Here is a 21,070-nt window from a genome sequence, read left to right on the forward strand (position 1 = left end):
AAACCTGGCGTGCTGCTCTCAGAGGCTCAGGGGATGGAAGCTGGGCAGTAAAAATGCCAACAGCTGTCCACTCTGCTGGCCCTAGTGGCTTCGTTGATGCTGATCTTGGCACAGTCTTGTCAACTTGGCTGGTGGCTGCAGCTGCTGGTACCCTCCCAGACGCAGGGAGGCTTCCTTCTGACTTGGCTGGATGACGTGTGCTTTCTTCTGCTTCTTCACGGATGCAGCTCGTGGGATCCCCCAGCCTTTGGTAATAAACACACTTCCTGGGCTGTCTTTTCTCTGAGTCCGTTCTGAACATCAAAGCAGTCAGCCTGCGACCGTGCTGGACCCGGTCTGAGAGGACAGCCTGGCTTTGCTCGGGGTTGACCCTCAGCTCTGGGATTGGATAATGTGTCCCCATCCTGTTTTGCTGATGCTTTGTGGCGCCCAACTGCCCTCCACCCCAGCAGGTCAGGATTCCTTGAATACAGATTGCCCCTCCTTCCAGACACCTGGCCAGTGGATGCTTTTGGTTATGAGGCCCTGGCTGAGAGAAGGGCTGGCTCTCTGCTATCCATCCCCCTGGTGGAGGGCCAGGCCCAGAGGAAATCTCAGAGGTCTTAGAAATAAGGACCTCTAGATAGCAAAGACGTGGCTGCAGAAGGTCAGAGGAGCGGCCTCAGGAAAAACCCAGGGGGATATATGATCGTGAATGTACATGGTGTCGAAACCGCTGCCCTCGGTTTTCCCATGTGTGAAATGCGACTAACAGTAATGAAAGCCTCGTTTGTGTGCAAACAAAAATTTTATTTAGTAATTCTTCTACTAGGTGCAATTTTTTTTTTTTTTTTTTTTTGAGATGGCGTCTTGCTCTGTCACCCAGGCTGGAGTGCAGTGGCAAGATCTTAGCTCACTGCAACCTCCACCTCTCAGATTCAAGCTATTCTCCTGCCTCAGCCTCCCGAGTAGCTGGGATTACAGGCGTATGCCATCACACCTGACTAATTTTTGTATTTTTAGTAGAGATGGGGTTTCACCACGTTGGCCAAGCTGGTCTCGAACTCCTGACCTCAGGTGATCCGCCCACCTTGGCCTCCCAAAATTCTGGGATTACAGGTGTGAGCCACTGTGCCTGGCCAGAACAGATAGTGTTTGATTCTACTTTGTCTCTGTCCGTTTGAGCTGCTATCACAAAATACCACAGACTGGGTGGCTTAAACCAACATTTACTTCTCACAGTTCTGAAGGCTGGGAAGTCCAAGTTCAAAATACTGGCAGATGGGATGTCTCATGAGGGCTCAAATCCTGCATCGCAGACAACCGTCTTCTCACCACGTTCTCACATAGCGAAGGGGCAAGGGAGCTCTCGGAGGCCTCTTTTCCATGGCACTGATTCCATTCATGCGGGCTCTGCCCCTCCTGACCCAATCACCTCCCTAAGGCCTCTCTTCCTAATACCACGACAGTGTGAGTGAGGATTTCAACACAGAAATTTTAAGGGGTCCACAAATAGAGTCTATAGTCTATCTACTCACATAGCGTACAGTATGCTTATTTGAGGCACGTAGAACAGGCGGATTCATAGGGGCAGAAAGTAGAACAGAGGTTGCCGGCTGTTGGAGGGAAAGGGAATTTTTGTTGAATGGGTGCAAAGTTCCTGTTCGGGATGATGATGAAGTTCTAGAAATGGACAGTGGTGTTTGTTGTACCACGATGTAAATGCCACTGAATTGCAAACTTAAAAATAGTTAAAATGATGAAAAAAAAAAAAATCTAACCAAACTTTATTCAAAACCTCAATAGGTACAATAGAAAAAGCATTTCTCTGGTTGAAGATGGTGTGGGCTGGCGGGTGGCTCTCGCCTGGTCTCTGTGAATTCTCAGCTGAGTTGGGAACCAGAGTGCCCTGGGGACTCTAGGGAAGCAGCAGCCCTCCCTCCTTCCCCAACAGCCCACATTCTGAAGTTGAAGTTCCCTCAGGGCTCTGTCCTGCCCAGGCTCACACCCCCACTGAGGGTCACGTGTTGTGGGGGAAGGTCAGGCCCCGGGAGCAGGTGCAGGCAGCGCTGGGCAGCGCCGGGCCACCTCCTGCAAGCTCCCCTCTCACCCTGACATTTCCCTTTCCTGCAGTCTCGGGCTCACGGCCAGCCGTCAGCCAGCACCCTATGGCGCTCTTCCAGGAGGCTGATCTGGTGAGCGGGACATAAAGGGGCTCAGCAGGTGACCCAGGGGGAACATGGCTCTGGGCCATGTGAGTGGAGGGCTTGAGTTTAGTGGCCACAATGTGGATGCCCTCTGTGGCCTGCTGGCCTGCTTTGAGATGGGCAGCAGCTACCCCAGGGTGCGTTGACCTGCAGAGTAGGCCTCAGGAGTGTGAGTCTTTGCGGCCCCTGACCCCGGCACAGCCTCAGAACCTTCCTCTGAGTGCACTTTGTGCTGCTTCTTGACAATCTGTTTTTTTTTTTTTTGGAGATGGAGTCTCGCACTATCACCTGGGCTGGAGTGCAGTGGCGCAATCTTGGCTCACTGCAACCTCCCTTCCAAGTTGAAGTGATTCTCCTTGCCTCAGCCTCCCAAGTAGCTGGGATTACAGGCGCCCACCACCACACCCGGCTAATTTGTTTGTATTTTTAGTAGAGGCGGGGTTTCACGATGTTGGCCAGGCTGGTCTCAAACTCCTGACCTCATGATCTGCCTGCCTCGTCCTCCTAAAGTGCTGGGATTACAGGCATGAGCCACTCCGCCCAGCCTAACAATCTGGTTTTTAAAAGAAATGTTTATTATGTTATAAAAATCCTTGTTCCCTGCAGAAAATTTGGAAAACACAGAAAAGCACAAGGATTAAAATAAAAATCGCCTGCAACCCCCAGAAGGGAGACCGTAGAGATATTAACGTTTAATATGTTTCCTTGTGGTCTTTTTTTTTCTATGCCATAGCACGCCCTCTCACGTCATATACTTACATCTGCATCTACATCTGTTTCCCTGTATTGTAACAAAATCGGGATTATACTTTAGGTACAGGGCATTAGTCAAGACCCTTGGTGGCAAGTGACAGAAGCCCATCTTGAATTAGCCAAAGAAAATAAGGGGATTTATTGGCTGGGGTAACCCATCTGTGGAAAGGGTTGGGCCTCAGGAACAGCTGGATCCAGGGCCATTGGCAGAACTCCTGTCTGTCTCTTGTCTCTGTGTCTCTTTGTGTTGGCTTCATTCTCTTGGGCCATCTGTCCCCATGATGTTGGATCCATGGTTGTAGACCTTTGTGGGCTAAACATTTCATTTTATTATTATTATTATTATTATTATTATTATTATTTTTGAGATGGGGTCTCACTCTGTCGCCCAGGCTGGAGTGGAGTGGCACGATCTCGGCTCACTACAAGCTCCGCCTCCCAGGTTCACACCATTCTCCCACCTCAGCCTCCTGAGTAGCTGGGACTACAGGCGCTCACCACCACACCCGGCTAATTTTTTGTATTTTTAGTAGAGATGGGGTTTCATCATGTTAGCCAGGATGGTCTCGATCTCCTGACCTTGTGATCCACCCCCCTCGGTCTCCCAAAGTGCTGGGATTACAGGCGTGAGCCACCACGCCCAGCCTATTATTATTATTTTTTTGAGACAGAGTTTCAATCTTGTTGCCCAGGCTGGAGTGAAGTGGACGATCTTGGCTTACTGCAACCTCCGCCTCCTGGGTTCAAGTGATTCCCCTGCCTGTGCCTCCCGAGTAGCTGGAATTCCAGGCATGCGCCACCACACCTGGCTAATTTTTGTATTTTTAGTAGAGATGGGGTTTCACCACGTTGGCCAGGCTGGTCTCAAACTCCTGACCTCAGGTGATCCCCCCAGCTCAGCCTCCTGAAGTACTGGGATTACAGGCGTGAGCCACCCTGCCCAGCCAAGGGCTAAATATATATATATTTTTTTGAGATGAAGTCTCGCTCTGCCGCCCGGGCTGGAGTGCAGTGGCTGGATCTCGGCTCACTGCAAGCTCCACCTCCCGGGTTTATGCCATTCTCCTGCCTCAGCCTCCCGAGTAGCTGGGACTACAGGCGCTCGCCACCTCGGCTGGCTAGTTTTTTTTTGTATTTTTTCGTAGAGATGGGGTTTCACCGTGTTAGCCAGGATGGTCTCGATCTCCTGACCTTGTGATCTGCCCGTCTCCTGAATTTCCCCCAGAGAAGAAGGAAGGAAAGCTCCAAGGAGGAGTTCTGATTGGCCTGGATTGTGTGTCCATCTCAGTCTCTTTGTGCAGGGGTGGGAGCGGGGAGCCATGATTGGTCCAGGGAGAGTCAGGGGCACACTCTGATCAGAGTGGTGGTGTGTTACAAGAGTCCTTTCCAGTGGGAGAGGGGCAGTTCCCTAAAGTAGAGGTGGGGAGTTTGATTACAGAGGAGGGAGAGGCCCTACACAGGGTAGGGCCGGCAAACACCATAGACAAGAACTGCATTGGGGTTGGTGCCAGCCACAGGGGTGCGAGTGCGGTGTGTTGGGTGAGCACGTGGGCCCTCACCTTCATGCTGATTTAATTGGGGTTCAATTGGTACCATCCCATGGGCAGCCCAGTTTGGTAATAGCTGTCTCCATTATACATGCCTATCCTCTTTGACCCAGTGAGCCACCTCTGGGGATCTATCAAATGTGCATCTTGGCCGGGCGCGGTGGCTCAAGCCTGTAATCCCAGCACTTTGGGAGGCCGAGACGGGCGGATCATGAGGTCAGGAGATCGAGACCATCCTGGCTAACACGGTGAAACCCCGTCTCTACTAAAAATACAAAAACTTAGCTGGGTGTGGTGGTGGGCGCCTCTAGTCCCAGCTACTCGGGAGGCTGAGGCAGGAGAATGGCGTAAGCCCGGGAGGTGGAGCTTGCAGTGAGCTGAGATCCGGCCACTGCACTCCAGCCTGGGCCACAGGGCGAGACTCCGTCTCAAAAAAAAAAAAAAAAAAAAGTGCATCTTTCCACATAGGTGGGATGATGTAGAATGAGGTCATTCACTGCAATATTATTTGAAATAACAAAACACTGAAAACAACCAAATCCCTAATTCATTGTGAACTGGCTGCCTAAATTATTTCACATTCATGCCATGGACTAACTACTTAAAATAGGATGACGAGGCCGGACGCGGTGGCTCACGCCTGTAATCCCAGCACTTTCAGAGGCTGAGGTGGGTTAATCACCTGAGGCCAGCAGTTCGGGACCAGCCTAGCCAACATGGCAAAACCCTGTCTCTACTAAAAAAAAAAATACAAAAATGAGCTGGGTGTGGTGATGCATGCCTGTAGTCCCAGCCACTCGGGAGGCTGAGACAGGAGAATCGCTTGAACCTAGAAGGTGGAGGTTGCAGCAACCTGAGATTGCACCGTTGCACTCCAGCTTCGGTGACAGAATGAGACTCTGTCTCAAAAAAAAAAAAAAAAAAGAATGGTGAAGCTGTCTGTGTAACTGCATCAACCTAAAATGAGTGACAGAAAGACCAGTTCTCCAAAACAAAGAGTTTCTTTGGGAATAGCAAGGGATTGCGATCTGAGGTGTCCATGCTGTGGCGGACCATAGGCATGTCCGAGGGGATTGGGACAAGGGGAAGCTTTTAGAGAAAAAAGAAGGTCATATAAGCTGTTTTGAAACAAAGACCAGTAGTTACAGAGGCTTATCTCAGGAGGGGGCTTTTGTTCTTGGTGGTATTGGCTGCTGCTAGCAGAGGGTCTTCACACAAGTGGCTTAACTGGAAAGTTCCAGCAGGGACAGCCCTTCCCGGCAGTTTCTGTTACCCGCAGGCATACGTGAAGGCCTTTTCTTCATGGCTTCCTTTTGTTAGGGTTTGACATAAGCCACTCCATTTTTGATACAACTTTCACAATTGATGGAAAGTTCTCCCTAGATTTTTTTTTTTTTTTTTTTAAAGACAGTGTCTTGTTCTGTTACCCAGGCTGGAGTGCAATCGTGTAAACACTGCAGCTTTGACCTCCTGGGCTCAAGGGATCCTCCTGCCTCAGCCTCCTGTATAGCTGGGACCACAGGGGCACGCTACCATGCCTGGCAAAGTTTTTGTAGAGACTGGATCCTGCTTTGTTGCCCAGGCTGGTCTTGAACTCCTGGGCTCAAGCGATCCTCCCACCTCAGCCTCCCAAAAGTGGGACTCCAGTAAAAATACAAAAATTAGCTGGGTGTGGTGGTGGGTGCCTGTCATCTCAACTGCTCAGGAGGCTGAGGCATGAGAATCGCTTGAACCCAAGGGGCAGAGGTTGCAGTGAGCCAAGATTGCGCCATTGCACTCCAGCCTAGGGGACAGAGCGAGACTCTGTCTCAAAAAAAAAAAAAGGAAAACAGTACTTCATCTTTGTGTTGTGTTGGCTTGTATGTGCATAAAGAAGCTGCAGAAGGCCGGGTGCAATGGCTCATGTCTGTAATCCCAGCACTTTGGGAGGCTCAGGCAGCTGGATTGCTTGAGCTCAGGAGTTTGAGACCAGCCTGGGCAACATGGTAACACCCCACCTGTACCAAAAATACAAAAAAAAAAAAAAAAAAAATTAATCTGGTGTGGTGGTGCGTGCCTGTGGTTCCAGCTACTTAGGAGGCTGAGGTGGGAGGATCACCTGAGCCCGGGAGGTGGAGTTTGCAATGAGCTAAGATTTCGCCACCACTCCATTCCAGCCAGGGTAATGGAATGAGACCTCGTCTCAAAAATAAATAAAATAAAATAGCAGAAAGGTGTGTAAATATCATTTCAAAGGCTGAATAAGTGGAAAGATGGGGATGAAGATAAGACAAAGTAGGTCTTCTAAGAATTTTGGCTTTTGAGCCGTGCTAATGTATTCTTCATTCAAAACTCACCAGTTTCCTTTTGGGGTGATGAAAAAGTTATGGAATTAGTGGTGGTGGTCACATAACATTGTGAATGTACTTAATGCTACTGAATCGTATACTTTAAAGTGAAGTGGTTAAGATGGTAGATTTTATGTTATGTGTGTTTACTATAAATTTTATTATTTATTAATTAAAAATATTTTTTATTAGCCGGGTGTGGTGGGCGCCTGTAGTCCCAGCTACTCGGGAGGCTGAGGCAGGAGAATGGCGTGAACCCTGGAGGCGGAGCTTGCAGTGAGCCCAGATCACACCACTGCACTACAGCCTGGGCGACAGAGCGAGACTCCATCTCAAAGAAAAAAAAAAAAAGAAAAGAAAAAAATTTTTTTTTAGAGATAGGGTCTTCCTTTGTTGCCCAGGCTGAACTCCTGGGCTCAAGTCTCCTGAGTATCTGGGACTACAAGCATACACCACTGTGCCTGGCTATCATGACTTTTAAAAAGCAAAACATCAGGAGTTTGAGACCAGCCTGGCCAGCATGGAGAAACCCTGTCTCTACTAAAAATACGAAAATTAGCGAGGCCTGGTGGCACATGCCTGTAATCTCAGCTGCTCGGGAGACTGAGACAGGAGAATTGCTTGAACCCAGGAGGCAGAGGTTGCAGTGAGCGAAGGTCACGCCACTTCACTACAGCATGGAAGACAGAGCAAGACTCTGTCTCAAAAAAAAAAAAAAAAAGGCCAGGCGCGGTGGCTCAAGCCTGTAATCCCAGCACTTTGGGGGGCCAAGGCGGGCAGATCACAAGGTCAGGAGATTGAGACCATCCTGGCTAACACGGTGAAACCCCATCTCTACTAAAAAAAAATACAAAAAATTAGCTGGGCGTGGTGGCGGGTGCCTGTAGTCCCAGCTACTCCAGAGGCTGAGGCAGGAGAATGGCGTGAACCTGGGAGGTGGAGCTTGCAGTGAGCTGAGATCCGGCCACTGCACTCCAGCCTGGGCGACAGAGTGAGACTCTGTCTCAAANTTAACCAGATAGCTATGTAACTCAGAGCAGAAAGAATCACAGGACAAAAATCATGTTTCCAGGTGGTCCCAAGCTATATTTTAAGAGACCAAAAAAAAAAAAAAAAAAAAAAGAAGAAGAAGAAACTGAAAAACAAGGTGTGAGCACTGGAGTAAATACTGCCTGGGTGCAAATCCTGGCTTCCTCATTTTCTTTTCTTTTTTTTTTTTTTGAGACAGGGTCTCACTCTGTTGCCCAGGCTGGAGTGCAATGGCGCATTCTTGGCTCACTGCAACCTCCGCCTCCCGGGTTCAAGCGATCCTCCTGCCTCAGCCTCCCTAGTAGCTGGGACTACAGGCGTGAGCCACCACGCCTGGCTAATTTTGTGTATTTAGTAGAGATGGGATTTCACCATGTTGGCCAGACTAGTCTCAAACTCCTGACCTTGTGATCCGCCTGCCCCGGCCTCCCAAAGTGCTGGGATTACAGGTGTGAGCCACCGCACCCGGCCCAGCGTTCTCATTTTCTTACCCTGGGACTGTGGACAAGTTACCTGATTTCACAAAGATTCAGTTTACTCGATTTTGTAAAGTGTGGATCATAAAAGAGTCTGCACTGTGCAGATTAAATAAGAGACAGAAGATTGAGCTCCGTGCCTGGGGAACAATGGGTACACCCTCCCTCCCCTTTCTTCCTTCTGCCAACTGGACATTTGCATTTAAATGGAGACTCTTGAAGACTAAAAACACTCTAGACTCCAAGAAAGGAATGGTTGGAATTTCAGAAAAATTCATAGCTCTTTTCTGGGGTAAGGTCTGGGTCTTTTCCTGCGGAGAATTAAGCTCTCAGGTCCTCCTCACCTGGAGCTCCGCGCTGACCGCTGCGTTGGAAGCTTGTAAAAGTCAAGGCTGAGATGTCCTATCTACAAAGAGTCTTTCTGGCACCCTTATTTTGAGCAGGTATTCAGTGTATGTGCATAAGAATGACGTGGAGGGGAAAGGGGAAAGAGGTGGAAAAGGGGAAGGGAGAAAGGACCCATCAAGGTCAACAGCCTGAACCAGCTAGAGGCCTCAGCCTGGGGCTGGATCCTGGAGGAAATGAGATGGTAGAGGTGCTACCTCACCCATGAAAACAAAGGAGCAGCCACCCAGCCAGGACAAGCCCCAAACCCTTGCAACCCCCACGTTTGCTCTCTGCTCTCCTGTACAGCAGAAGTTCTTGAAGTTCTGGCTGTGTTTCTCACCAATGCCCAGCAGCCACTCTGGTTCACCACCCAGTGGTCACCCTGTGCCCTTAGTTCAGCATCCCTCACACAACCTCATATTCACTTCTCGAAAGGCTGTCTCCTTTTTCTCAGGACTGTTGACCTAGAGAAAGAAATGGAGGGAAAATTAATATAGAGTTTGCTTGGGCCAAGGTTGAGGACAGCTGCCAGGGACACTTGAAAGTTACCTTGGACACAGTGCCCTTCGACCTTCGTTACAAGCAGGTTTTTTTTTTTTGTTTTGTTTTTTGAGATGGAATCTTGCTCTTGTCGCCCAGGCTGGAGTGCAATGGCACGATCTCAGTTCACTGCAACCTCCGCCTCTCGGGTTCAGGCGATTCTCCTGCCTAAGTCTCCGGAGTAGCTGGGATTACAGGTGTGCCCCACCACGCCTGGTGAATTTTTGTGTTTTTAATAGAGACGGAATTTTGCCATGTTGGCCAGGCTGGTCTCGAACTCCTGACCTCGGGTGATCCGCCTGCCTCGGCCTCCCGAGAGCTGGGATTATAGGCATGAGTCACCGCATCTGGCCACCAGCAGGTTTTTAAAGGCAAAGGGGACAAGGAGTAGGGTGATACAAAGTTGTTGGATGGGCCATTCTCACTGGTTACAGAGGAAACATTGGCGAGTGACTGGCTGTGCATTGTTGAGCTCTAGGGTCTGAGTGATGGCGTCCAGTGTATGGCTACGTGGTATCAGTTAGTTTAGAGCTCATGTAGCAAGTGACTTCAAGAAGTGATTACTTAGCTCATGGGGGTAACGGGAGGGACTGCTGTTGCTCTTCAGTGCCTCTCTGGGCCTGACCATGAATGGAGGATTGCATTTTTCAGATTCAACGTTGCCTTTTTTTCTCATGGCAGTGACAGCTTACCCTCCTGGTTTCCCTCCGTCTCGCCATCTGTCTGTCTCATCCTCCTCCTCTGCTGGCCTTCCATGTACTGTCATTCCTGGGCCCCTTCCTCTTCTCTGTCTCCTTTGGTGATCTCCACTTGGACGTCTGATAGGTTTTCCAAGCTGAACGTGTCCCAAGTGGAACTTCAGGTCTTCATACTGGTCCCGCCAAAGTCATCCTTCCCCAGCTTGACTTCTCTACATTGATTTTTGTTTGTTTGTTTTTGTTTTTGTTATTTTTTTTTTGAGACGCAGTCTCGCTCTGTCGCCCGGGCTGGAGTGCAGTGGTGTGATCTGGGCTCACTGCAAGCTCCGCCTCCCGGGTTCACGCCATTCTCCTGCCTCAGCCTCCTGAGTAGCTGGGACTACAGGCGCCCGCCACCTCGCCCGGCTAGTTTTTTGTATTTTTGGTAGAGACTGGGTTTCACCGTGTTAGCCAGGATGGTCTCCATCTCCTGATCTTGTGATCCGCCCGCCTCGGCCTCCCAAAGTGCAGGGATTACAGGCGTGAGCCACCGCGCCCGGCTACGTTGTTTTTATAGATGAAAAGAGTCGAACTCTGTAAAATATTTGAAGAGATTTATTCTGAGCCAAATAAGAGTGACCAATGGCCTGTAGTGTAGGCCCAGGAGATCTCAAGAACAAGTACCCAAGGTGGTTGGTCTCCAGGTTGTTTTATACATTTTAGGAGACGTGAAACATCAGTCCATCCATGTAAGATGTACATTGGTTTGGTCTGGAAAGGCAGGATGACTGGAATCGAGGGTTTCAGAGGGTCCTAGGTGGATTCAAAGATTTCCGATTGGCAGTTCGTTGAGTAGGTTTATTTAAAGACCTGGAATCCACAGAAAGGAATGTCAGGGTTAAGATAAGCAGCTGTGGAGACCAAGGTTTCATCATGCGGGTGACGCCTCCAGGTAGCACGTTTCCGAGAGAGGAGATTGCAAATGTTTCTTACAGACTTGGAGTCTGTTCTGTGAGTCTTTAGGTCCCTGTGCTTATGTTGTTACTGGTCAGCTGGGGCTGAATTCCAAAGGCGAGGAGAGCATAACCAGACATGTCTGACCACCCTTTCCCATCATGGCCTGAACCAGTTTTTCAGGCTCACTTTGGAATGCTCTTGACTGAGGGGAGGGTTCATCAGTCAGCTGGGGGCCTTAGAATGTTATTTTTGGTTTACTACTTCTTTTTTTTTTGAGACGGAGTTTCACTCTGTCGCCAGGCTGGGGTGCAATGGCGCCATCTTGGCTCACCACAACCTCTGCCTTCTGGGTTCAAGCGATTCTGCTGCCTCATCCTCTCGAGTAGGCGGGATTAAAGGTGTGTGCCACCACGCCCAGCTAATTTTTGTATTTTTGGTAGAGATGGGGTTTCTCCATGTTGGTCAGGCTGGTCTCGAACTCCTGACCTCAGGTGATCCACTCACCTTGGCCTCCCAAAGTGTTGGGATTACAGGCGTGAGCCACCGCGCCCAGCCAATTTTTGTATTTTTAGTAGAGATGGGGTTTCTCTGTGTTGGTCAGGCTGGTCTCGAATTCCTGACCTCAGGTGGTCCACCCACCTTGGCCTCCCAAAGTGTTGGGATTACAGGCGTGAGCCACTGCATCCAGCCTTGGTTTATATTCTTATGCTCCATGTCCACTTGTCAGCGTACTCTGTTGCTGCCTCCATGATGCATCCAGATTCGGACCACGTCTTCTATCTCCACCACAATCATTTGAGGCCAGTCCATCATCAGCTCTCACCTGGGTTATTGAGCAACTTTTCAGCTGGCCTCCCTGCGGCCGTGTTTTTCGCCTTACAGTCTGTCCTCAGTAAGGCAGCCAGAGTGATCCTGTGAAACTATGGGACATACCACATCTCTGCTGTGCTCACAAATCTCCCTGCCTGGCCGGGCTCGGTGGCTCACACCTGTAATCCCAGCACTTTGGGAGGCCAAGGCGGGTGAATCACCTGAGGTCAGGAGTTGAAGACCAGCCTGGCTAACATGGTGAAACCCCATCTCAACAACAACAACAACAAAAAAATACAAAACATTAGCTGGGTGTGGTGGTGCATGCCTGTAATCCCAGCTACTCAGGAGGCTGAGGCAGGAGGATCGTTTGAACCCGGGAGGTGGAGGTTGCAGTGAACTGAGATTGTGCCGCTGTACTTCAGCCTGGGCAACAGAATTAAATGAATGCTTGAAATTTGGTTTTAGTGAATGAATACTTGAAATTTGGTTCTCATGGTGAGGGTGACAGGAAGCCATTTCAAGGCCTTAGATAGGGGGCTCGTAGGATCAGGCTGACATTCTGGAGGGTCCCTCTAGCTCCTGGGGGAGACAGTTTGGGAGTGGGACCAGAGTGGGATCGTGGAGATTGGCTGGGAAGATGTCAGTGGCTTGGAGATGATGGTGGAGGGGGATTGAGGGGTTGATGGAGCTGAGAGATGTGTAGGAGGCAGAGTGAAAAGCTTTTTGTTAGAGCTGTGCTCAATACACTTTCACGGGCACACGCGGCACCTGGCATCCTGTGGAAATGCAGATGTATAGAGGTGGGTCTGGGTTGGGTCCTGGAGTCTGCTTTCGGGTGACATTACACTGCCGACCGGGGACACGCTTTGAGTAGCAAGGGGCTGGGTGTCAGGGATAAAGGAAGGGGAGTTGGGAACACTTTGTGCCTTTAATTGTGAGAGAACCCAGGGAGGAGGAGCAGGTTGGGGGAAAGATGAGGTCATTTAGGGACACATTGGGTTCGAGATGCCTGCGAGACCCCACGGGGGGATGTGACATCTGGAGCTCACCCTGGGCTGGCGGTGGAAAATGAGGAGTCATCCTTGGGTTGGTGGGTGCAGCCTTGGTGTGGGTGAGGCTGAGTGGGAGACGGTGCAGGGAGGGTGGTCAGGGCTGCGGAAGCCCCTCTCTGTAAACTGTGTCGCTGACTTGAAAGGTGCATCACCCAGGCAAGGGCGTTGGTTAGGTGGTCTAACCACCACCTCTTCTGACCATGGCTTGGGTGGTCTAACCACCACCCCTTCCGACCATGGCTTGGGTGGTCTAACCAACACCCTTTATTTGGGGCAGGGGTTTCCCTCGCTGGCTCCTGCTGGTTCATCAGATTAACTAAGGAAGGGAGCAGGAGCCTCTCCCCCGAAGGAGGCGGCAGCTTGTGGGCCCATGAGGGAAGCCAGCCAGCCCTGGCTCTCAAGGAGGAGGCGGAGCAGCATCTCTACTTCTGGTGCAGCTGTCCAGTGGGCCTGTCTTGAAGCATTTGGGTGTCCCTGCTGCCCAGGAGCCCCACAGTGGACTCAGGCAAACCTGGGCCCCAGAGCCCACTTAGCCACTTGGTAGCTGCGTGAGCACGGGCAAGGTGCTGCAGCTCTCTGGGTCCCGGTTTTCTCATCCGTGTGATGGGGTAATAATAGTGTCCTCCACGTGGCAGTTGTGACAATCAGTGAGATGGGGTGTGTGGCATGCTGAGCCCAGAGGCCGGCACTGACCAGTGCCCAGCGAGGTTCTAACAGTTATCTCTGGAGGGTGTGGCACGGTCAGGATGGACCCTGGCTTTGCCTCCTCCTTTCTGCCCTACCCACTGCATACACCTGGCTTGGCCCCACCTCCAAGCCCTTCTTTTTTTTTTTTTGAGACGGAGTCTTGCTCTTGTCGCCCAGGGTGGAGTGCAGTGGCGCAATCTCAGCTCACTGCAACCTCTGCCTCCCGGGTTCAAGCGATTCTACTACCTCAGCCTCTTGAGTAGCTGTGATTACAGGTGCCCGCCATCACAACTGGCTAATTTTTGTGAATTTAGTAGAGATGGGGTTTCACCATGTTGGCTAGTCTGGTTTTGAACTACTGACCTCAAGTGATCCACCCTCCTTGGCCTCCCCAAGTGTTGGGATTACAGGTGTGAGCCACCGTGCCCGGCCACACAGCTCTTCTTACATTGAAAGTCCCTTGGCTGGGCGTGGCGGCTCACGCCTATAATCGCAGCACTTCGAGAGGCCAAGGCAGGCAGATCACGAGGTCAGGAGTTCGAGACCAGCCTGGCTAACATGGTGAAACCCCGTCTCTACTAAAAATACAAAAAATAAGCTGGGCGAGGTGGCGGACATCTGTAATCCCAGCTATTCAGGAGGCTGAGGCAGGAGAATCATTTGAACCCAGGAGGCAGAGATTGCAATCCGCTGAGATCGCACCACGGCACTCCAGCCTGGTCGACAGGGCGAGACTCCATCAAAAAAAAAAAAAAAATCCCTGCTTCCTGTTGGGTCCCCCTCCTTGCCTTGAGCCCTCTCCCTCCATTCAGATCCGTCCCCACTGGTGTCTCCTGCTCATCTCTTGTCCATTCCTCTTTTCCTCCTGAGCCCTACTGTAATGCTTGGAGAGTTCGGGGGGCTGGGGGGTGGGATCATCTGTTGTCTGTTCGTGTCTCCTGAGAGACCGCAGGGTCCTTCAGGCTGGGTGGGTACTGAATATCCAAGGGGGACCAGGTAGGCCTGATTTCCTGCCCTCCTGGAGCTCACTGTCCAGCGGGAAGGACAGGCACCGGACTGGTTGTGACGACTGAGGGGCTGGGAGCAGGGTGCCTTAGCAGCAGAGAGCATGGGGCCTGATGGATGACATTGAAAGGGAGGGACATTCAGGCAGAGACCTGGAGGATGATTAGGATACAGGAAGATGAAGGCTTGGGTGGGATGGGAGTGTGGGTGAGAGGAGAAGAGTCTAGACAGAGGGAGTAGCGTGAGTGGGAGGGCGCATCACAGGAACCCACAGGCTGTGTAGACTGGTTGGGGCAGGTGCGGAGAGGAAGTGAGAGGGGCGGGAGATGAGGCTGGGTGGGGCCGTTGGGACAAGGGAGTGCAGAAAGTTGGGTTTGAGCCACGTGGTCATGGGAGCCAAGGAAGGAGGATTGAATAATCTACCTCACATTTATTTTTTACCTTTCTTTTTTTTTATTGTGGTAAAATACACATCACACACAATGTATCACTTGAATCATTTTAAAGTATACAGTTCAGTGGCATCAAGTACTGTTCAAAGTGTTTTGTGATCCTCACTACCATTCTCTAGACCGCGTTCATCATCCAAATGGAAACTGTATCCATTAGCCATCACTCCCTCCCCCGCCTCCCCATCCCTAAGCAACCACCATCTACTTTCTGTCTCTATGGATTTGCCTATTCTGAGCATTTCATAATGCAGGGTGGGTATGTCTTATCTGACATGCTTGGGACCAGGTGTTTCGGATTTTATATATATATTTTGGATTTTGCTGTATTTCCATTGTACTTACTGGTTCAGCATCCCTACTCTGAAAATTCAAAGTCTGAAATGTGCCGAGGTCAGGCGTAGTGGCTCACGACTGGAATCCCAGCACTTTGGGAGGCCGAGGTGGGTGGATCATTTGTGGTCAGGAGTTAGAGACCAGCCTGGCCAACATGGTGAAGCCCCATCTCTACTAAAAATACAAAAATTAGCTGGGCGTGGTGGCGCACACCTGTAATCCCAGCTACTTGGGAGGCTGAGGCAGGAGGATTGCTTGAATTCGGGAGGTGGAGGTTGCAGTGAGCAGAGATGGTGCCACGGAACTCCAGCCTGGGGGACAGAGTAAGACTCTGCCTCAAAAAAGAAAGAAAGAAATGTGCCAACGAGCATTTCCTTTGAACACCATGTTGGCACTGAAGAAGTTTAGGATTTGGGAGCATTTTGGAGTTGGGATGCTCAACGTGTAAATGGAATCACACAGTAGGTGGTGTTCTGTGTCCGGCTTCTTCCACTTAGCCTGCTTTCATCCATGTTGTAGCACGTATCAGTAAGAGCACTTCATTCCTTTTCAGGGCTGAATAATGTTCCTTTGTATTGGTGTGCCACGTTTTGTTTACCCACTCATTCATTCATGGACCTTTGTGTTTCTTTCACCTTTGATCATTGTGAATAGTGTTGCTATGAACACTTGTGTACATGTTTTGTGGAGTGGAATTGCTGGGTTGTATGGTAATTCTATGTGTAACCTTTTTTTTTTTTTTTTTTTTTTTTTGAGACAGAGTCTTGCTCTGTACCCCAGGCTGGAGTGCAGTGGCGCGATCTCAGCTCACTGAAAGCTCCGCCTCCTGGGTTCACGCCATTCTCCTGCCTCAGCCTCCTAAGTAGCTGGGACTACAGGCGCCTGCCACCACGCCTGGCTAATTTTGTTTTTGTATTTTTAGTAGAGATGGGGTTTCACCATGTTAGCCGGGATGGTCTCGATCTCCTGACCTTGTGATCTGCCCGCCTCAGCCTCCCAAAGTGCTGGGATTACAGGCGTGAGTCACTGCGCCCGGCCTGTGTAACTTTTTGAGGAGCCTCCAGATTTTTCTTTTTTTTTTCTTTTTTTTTTTTGAGACGGAGTCTCGCTGTGTCTCCCAGGCTGGAGTGCAGTGGCGCGATCTCGGCTCACTGCAAGCTCCGCCTCCCGGGTTCACGCCATTCTCCTGCCTCAGCCTCCCGAGTAGCTGGGACTACAGGCGCCTGCCACTGCGCCCGGCTAATTTTTTGTATTTTTAGTAGAGACGGGGTTTCAGCGTGGTCTCGATCTCCTGACCTTGTGATCCGCCCGCCTCGGCCTCCCAAAGTGCTGGGATTACAGGCTTGAGCCACCGCGCCCGGCCGCCTCCAGATTTTTCTACAATGGGCTGCAATTTCTCTGTATTCATGATAACCTTTGTTATTGTTGTTGTTGTTTTTCCCTCTCGATGATGGCCATCCTAGTGGGTGTGATCTGCTTTTTGTTTGTTTGTTTGTTTTTGAGATCGAGTCTCGCTCTGTCACCCAGGCTGGAGTGCAGTGGCACGATCTCGGCTTACTGCAACCTCTGCCTCCCAATTCAAGTGATTCTCCTACTTCAGCCTCCCGAGTAGCTGGGACTACAGGGCGCCTGTCACCACACCTGGCTAACTTTTTGTATTTTTAGTAGAGACGGGGTTTCACCGTGTTAGCCAGGATGGTCTCCATCTCCTGACCTCATTATCTACTTGCCTCGGCCTCCCAAAGTGCTGGGATTACAGGCGTGAACCACTGTGCCTGGGCTTTTTTTTTTTTTTTTTTTTTTCCTTCAGTTTTGAGATGGAGTCTCACTCTGTTGCCCAGGCTAGAGTGCAGTGGTGCATTTTTAGCTCACTGCAGCCTCCTCCTCCCGGGTTCAAGCGATTCTCCTGCCTCAGCCTCCTGAGTAGCTGGGATTACAGGTGCACGCCACCACGCCCAGCTAATTTTGTTTTGTTTTGTTTTTTGTTTTGGGATAGAGTCTCACTCTTGTCCCCCAGGCTGGAGTGCAGTGGTGCAATCTCAGCTCACTGCAACCTTCACCTCCCAGGTTCAAGTGATTCTCCTGCCTCAGCCTCCCAAGTAGCTGGGATTAGAGGCGCGTGCCACCATGCCCGGCTAACTGTTGCATTTTTAGTAGAGACGGGGTTTCACCACGTTGGCCAGGATGGTTGATCTGCTTTTCATTTCAGCGTGGTCCCTGTGTCTCCTTCCTGGAGAATGGTTTGATGGAGTGCAGTGGATGGAGGTGGGCTGGGATGCGGGTGCCATTGTCTAGGTGAGAGACGACGCTTTGGGGTGGAGCGATGGAACAGTTAGGAAGGTGGTGAGGACTTTGTGATACCCTGGAGGCCATGGGTGGGGGAAGTAGGGACTCAAACGTGACTGATCGTGTCGTGTCCCCGGCAGCTAGTGCCATGCTGGCACACCGTGGGTGCTTTACAGACACTCGCGGAATGAATGACAGATCCCTAAGAAGAAATGGGAACCTGGAAGTTCTTGGTGCTCTTCCTGGAGGCCCCTCCTCTGAGGCCCCACGATGGTCTTGGACTTGGGCAGCCCCTCTTTTGAGGGAGGCTGCGGGGTCACCTTGGTTGGGGTTACGTGAAGGTGGGGTGGGCAGCAGAGCAGCTTCCAGGGACCACCTCCTTCTTCTCTGCGTTCAAGCTCCAGAGCCCCCCGGGGAGACCACGTGGGCGGTGCTGGGGAGCTGGGGAGGATGGTCTTTTGGCAGGGGGGTATTTGGGGGGTGCACTGTCAGCGCTGAGGGGGCGGCGAAGGCTGCTAGGAAAGCACTTCCTGTCTGCAGGTTGGTGTCCGAGCCCAGGGACGCTCCTCCGTTCTTGGCATTTCTCTCAGGGTTCTGGGAGGGCCCAGAAAGGCCTCGCCCAGCCTTTGCGGTTCCCGTTCCTCCGGCTTCCACTCCACGTGCTGCCCTGCCCTCGGTGCCTTCCCCAGCCGGGCAGCCTTTTAACAGATGGATTTTGGCCTTGGTGGAGAGGGAAGCGCCTTCGATCTAAAAGCTTCAAAAGCTTCTCTCTCCACCCTTCTGTCTTTCCTTGTCTTTCTCCCTCATTTTCTCTTCTCCTGTTTCTTTTTTTTTTTCCTCGCCTGTTTTCTATAAATCTGTAAAATAAACACACTTTTAAAAATGTCACTTGTCTCTTCTATCTGCAGCCTAGAGTGGGATAAAGCTGTTACCTCCCTTGGGAGTCGGCTTTTGAGCTCTGGGCATGAGTCAGCCCTGTTCCTGATGGCCACAGGATGATTGGCAGAGAATCCCAGGGCGGCTGCCTTGTGGCCTGGGGCCTCGCCAGCCGGGGCTCCAAGGCTGTGACCCAGATAGGGAGGTGGGTGGCCGTTTCTCCCTACTCCCTGCTCACCTTCTGGTCCAGGGAGGGACCCAGAAAGGACAGGCAGGGGCCTAGGAGACTTTAGCCAACCTTTGAGCAACAGCAAAAAACTCTAGACAGGCCCCTGTGGTTACCCACGTCAGTGTGAACTGTGGGCTCCTGTCAGCCTCCACGTCTGCCTCGTCTCTGTGCAGGGAGAGCAGGTGTGTCCTTTGTGGCCAGTTGGGAATCTCTTGTTCAGCCCTGTTGGAGGTGTGGGGGATGCACGGGGCACAGGGTGTGGTCTCCGGAAACTTCTAGTGTGCACTACAAGTGAGAAGCACCCCCTATGCCAGGACCCTGACTGGGCAGGGAACACTAAGTGTACTGAATTTCAGGCTTTGCTATGGGGCCGAGAGGACGCTCGCTGTGGGGTGTGGAGGGGCTGCAGTGGTCTCTTCATTCATCCTTCTTCATTCACCGCTTCACTGTGTGTGTGAATGGGTAAGACAGGTCGGACACAGCTCTTGGAGTCAGAGTTCTTGAGTGGCTTTTTTTTTTAGACGGAGTCTCGCTCTGTCGCCCAGGCTGGAGTTCAGTGGCGCAATCTCGGCTCACTGCAACCTTCGCCTCCCGGGTTCAAGCGATTCTCCTGCCTCAGCCTCCCAAGTAGCGGGGACTAGAGGCGTGCACCACTATGCCTGGCTAATATTTGTATTTTTAGCGGAAACGGGGTTTCACCACGTTGCCCAGGCTGGTCTCAAACTCCTGACCTCAGGTGATCTGCCCGCCTCCGCCTCCCAAAGTGCTGGGATTACAGGCGTGAGCCACCGCGCCCGGCCTAGCGTTCTTGAGTTTGAATTCTGTTTGTTCCACTGACTGCTGTGTTCCCGTTAGCAAGTCGTTCAGCCTCTCCCAAGCCTCAGCCGACTCATCTATATATAAGATGAAAACATCACTCCTTGTGCTGATCATCCTCACAGAATTGTGCTTGGCAGAGGAGGAAATCATAAGCGTCACAGCAAATTGTGACACAAATGTAAAGTCTTTGTGTGAACAGATATTTTTGGAGGGCCTACAGGGTGGGAATGCTGCCCTTGACCCCGTGGGCCACATGGAGATGGTCAAGATAATCCCTGGTCCCAGAGCTGTTACGGCCTGGTGGGCAAAATAGACACATTTCTTTACCTTTTGTTTTTTTTTTTTTTTTTTTTTTTTTGAGACGGAGTCTCACTCTGTTGCCCACGTTGGAGTGCAGTGGCGCAACCTCGGCTCACTGCAACCTCCGCCTCCCAGGTTCAAGTCATTCTACTGCCTCAGCCTTCCCAGTAGCTGGGATTACAGGCGCCCATCACCACACCCGGCGAATTTTTTGTATTTTTAGTACAGACGGGCTTTCACCATCTTGGCCAGGCTGGTCTCGAACTCCTGACCTCGTGATCTGCCCGCGTCAGCCTTCCACAGTGCTGGGATTACAGGCGTGAGCCACCGCGCCCGGCAGATAGACATTTCTTGGTGGATCCGGTTGGAAGGTTCTCAACATGCTTTCTCATTGGGCACTGACTCAACAGAGCCCCTAAGCACCTCAATTCCTTCAACACATAGTCCCTGCATGTCCACAGGAGCCAGGCAGTGTTTGGAGGCTAGACCGGTGGGCTTTTGGAGTACGTTGGAGGTGAGCAATGGTGAGGCCCGGCAGCCCCACCAAGACTCGTAGCTGCGACCGGCTCCTCCAGCAGGAAGAGCCTCTGTGTTCTCTCTCCTTAGCAGCTCCTCGCATCCCACCATGTACACTAAATTCCGAGTCTAGGGGCTGAAGCAGTGCCTTTTTACTTGGGTGATTTTCTGGCTGGCCTGGGAGTGGCCTCTTCCTGTCACCATTTGGTTGCGCAAACTGGGGCAGGGAGAGGATCTGGGAAGGGGAGACAGAGATCCTGACGAGGGCCCCGGAATTCTCAGTGGCTCCAGCTGCCCGGCGAGGCCAATCTCATGCCTCCTGGGAAGAATATGGCCGTGTCTGTGGATAGACCCTTCCAGCATTATTGACAATGATGCATCATCTTGTCACTTAGGTGACCAGGGCAGCTGGAAATGATTCCGCAGGAAGTCCGAAATGACGGCCTTTTCTCGGCCCTGATTCCCTGTGGCAGGTGCCGGGTCAGCCCCCTGGGGCCTCTGCTCTGGGTTGAGATGTCGCATGAGAAGAGCAGAAGGCAGCTGTGGCAGGGCCTTCCCCACACCCCGCCCACTTTACTAGATGCCTCTGGACTCTGAATTTTTTTCCCAATGAATATGTATTTATATATATGTGTGTCTATCTCTATCTATCTATCTATCTATCTATCTATCTATCTATCTATCTATTTTTTTTTTTTGAGCTGGAGTCTCGCTCTGTCCCCCAGGCTGGAGTGCAGTGGTGTGATCTCAGCTCACTGCAACCTCCGCCTCCCAGATTTAAGCGATTCTCCTGCCTCAGCCTCTGGAGTAGCTGGGACTATAG

General features: G+C 51.3%; 1 protein-coding gene across 1 annotated transcript in view; it reads left to right on the forward strand.

The window, feature by feature from the left end:
• Positions 1 to 2,218: 2,218 nt before the first annotated feature.
• Positions 2,219 to 21,070, forward strand: part of RAP1GAP2 (RAP1 GTPase activating protein 2) — a 172,018-nt gene continuing 153,166 nt past the window's right edge. Inside the window, exons 1-3 of the mRNA XM_025363499.1 lie at positions 2,219 to 2,323; positions 18,098 to 18,183; positions 18,502 to 18,588. Of these exons, the coding sequence (XP_025219284.1) occupies positions 2,219 to 2,323; positions 18,098 to 18,183; positions 18,502 to 18,588 (278 nt within the window). The remainder of the gene's footprint in view (positions 2,324 to 18,097; positions 18,184 to 18,501; positions 18,589 to 21,070) is intronic.

This window comes from Theropithecus gelada, chromosome 16 (assembly GCF_003255815.1).
Source record: "Theropithecus gelada isolate Dixy chromosome 16, Tgel_1.0, whole genome shotgun sequence".
Lineage (NCBI taxonomy): Eukaryota > Metazoa > Chordata > Mammalia > Primates > Cercopithecidae > Theropithecus > Theropithecus gelada.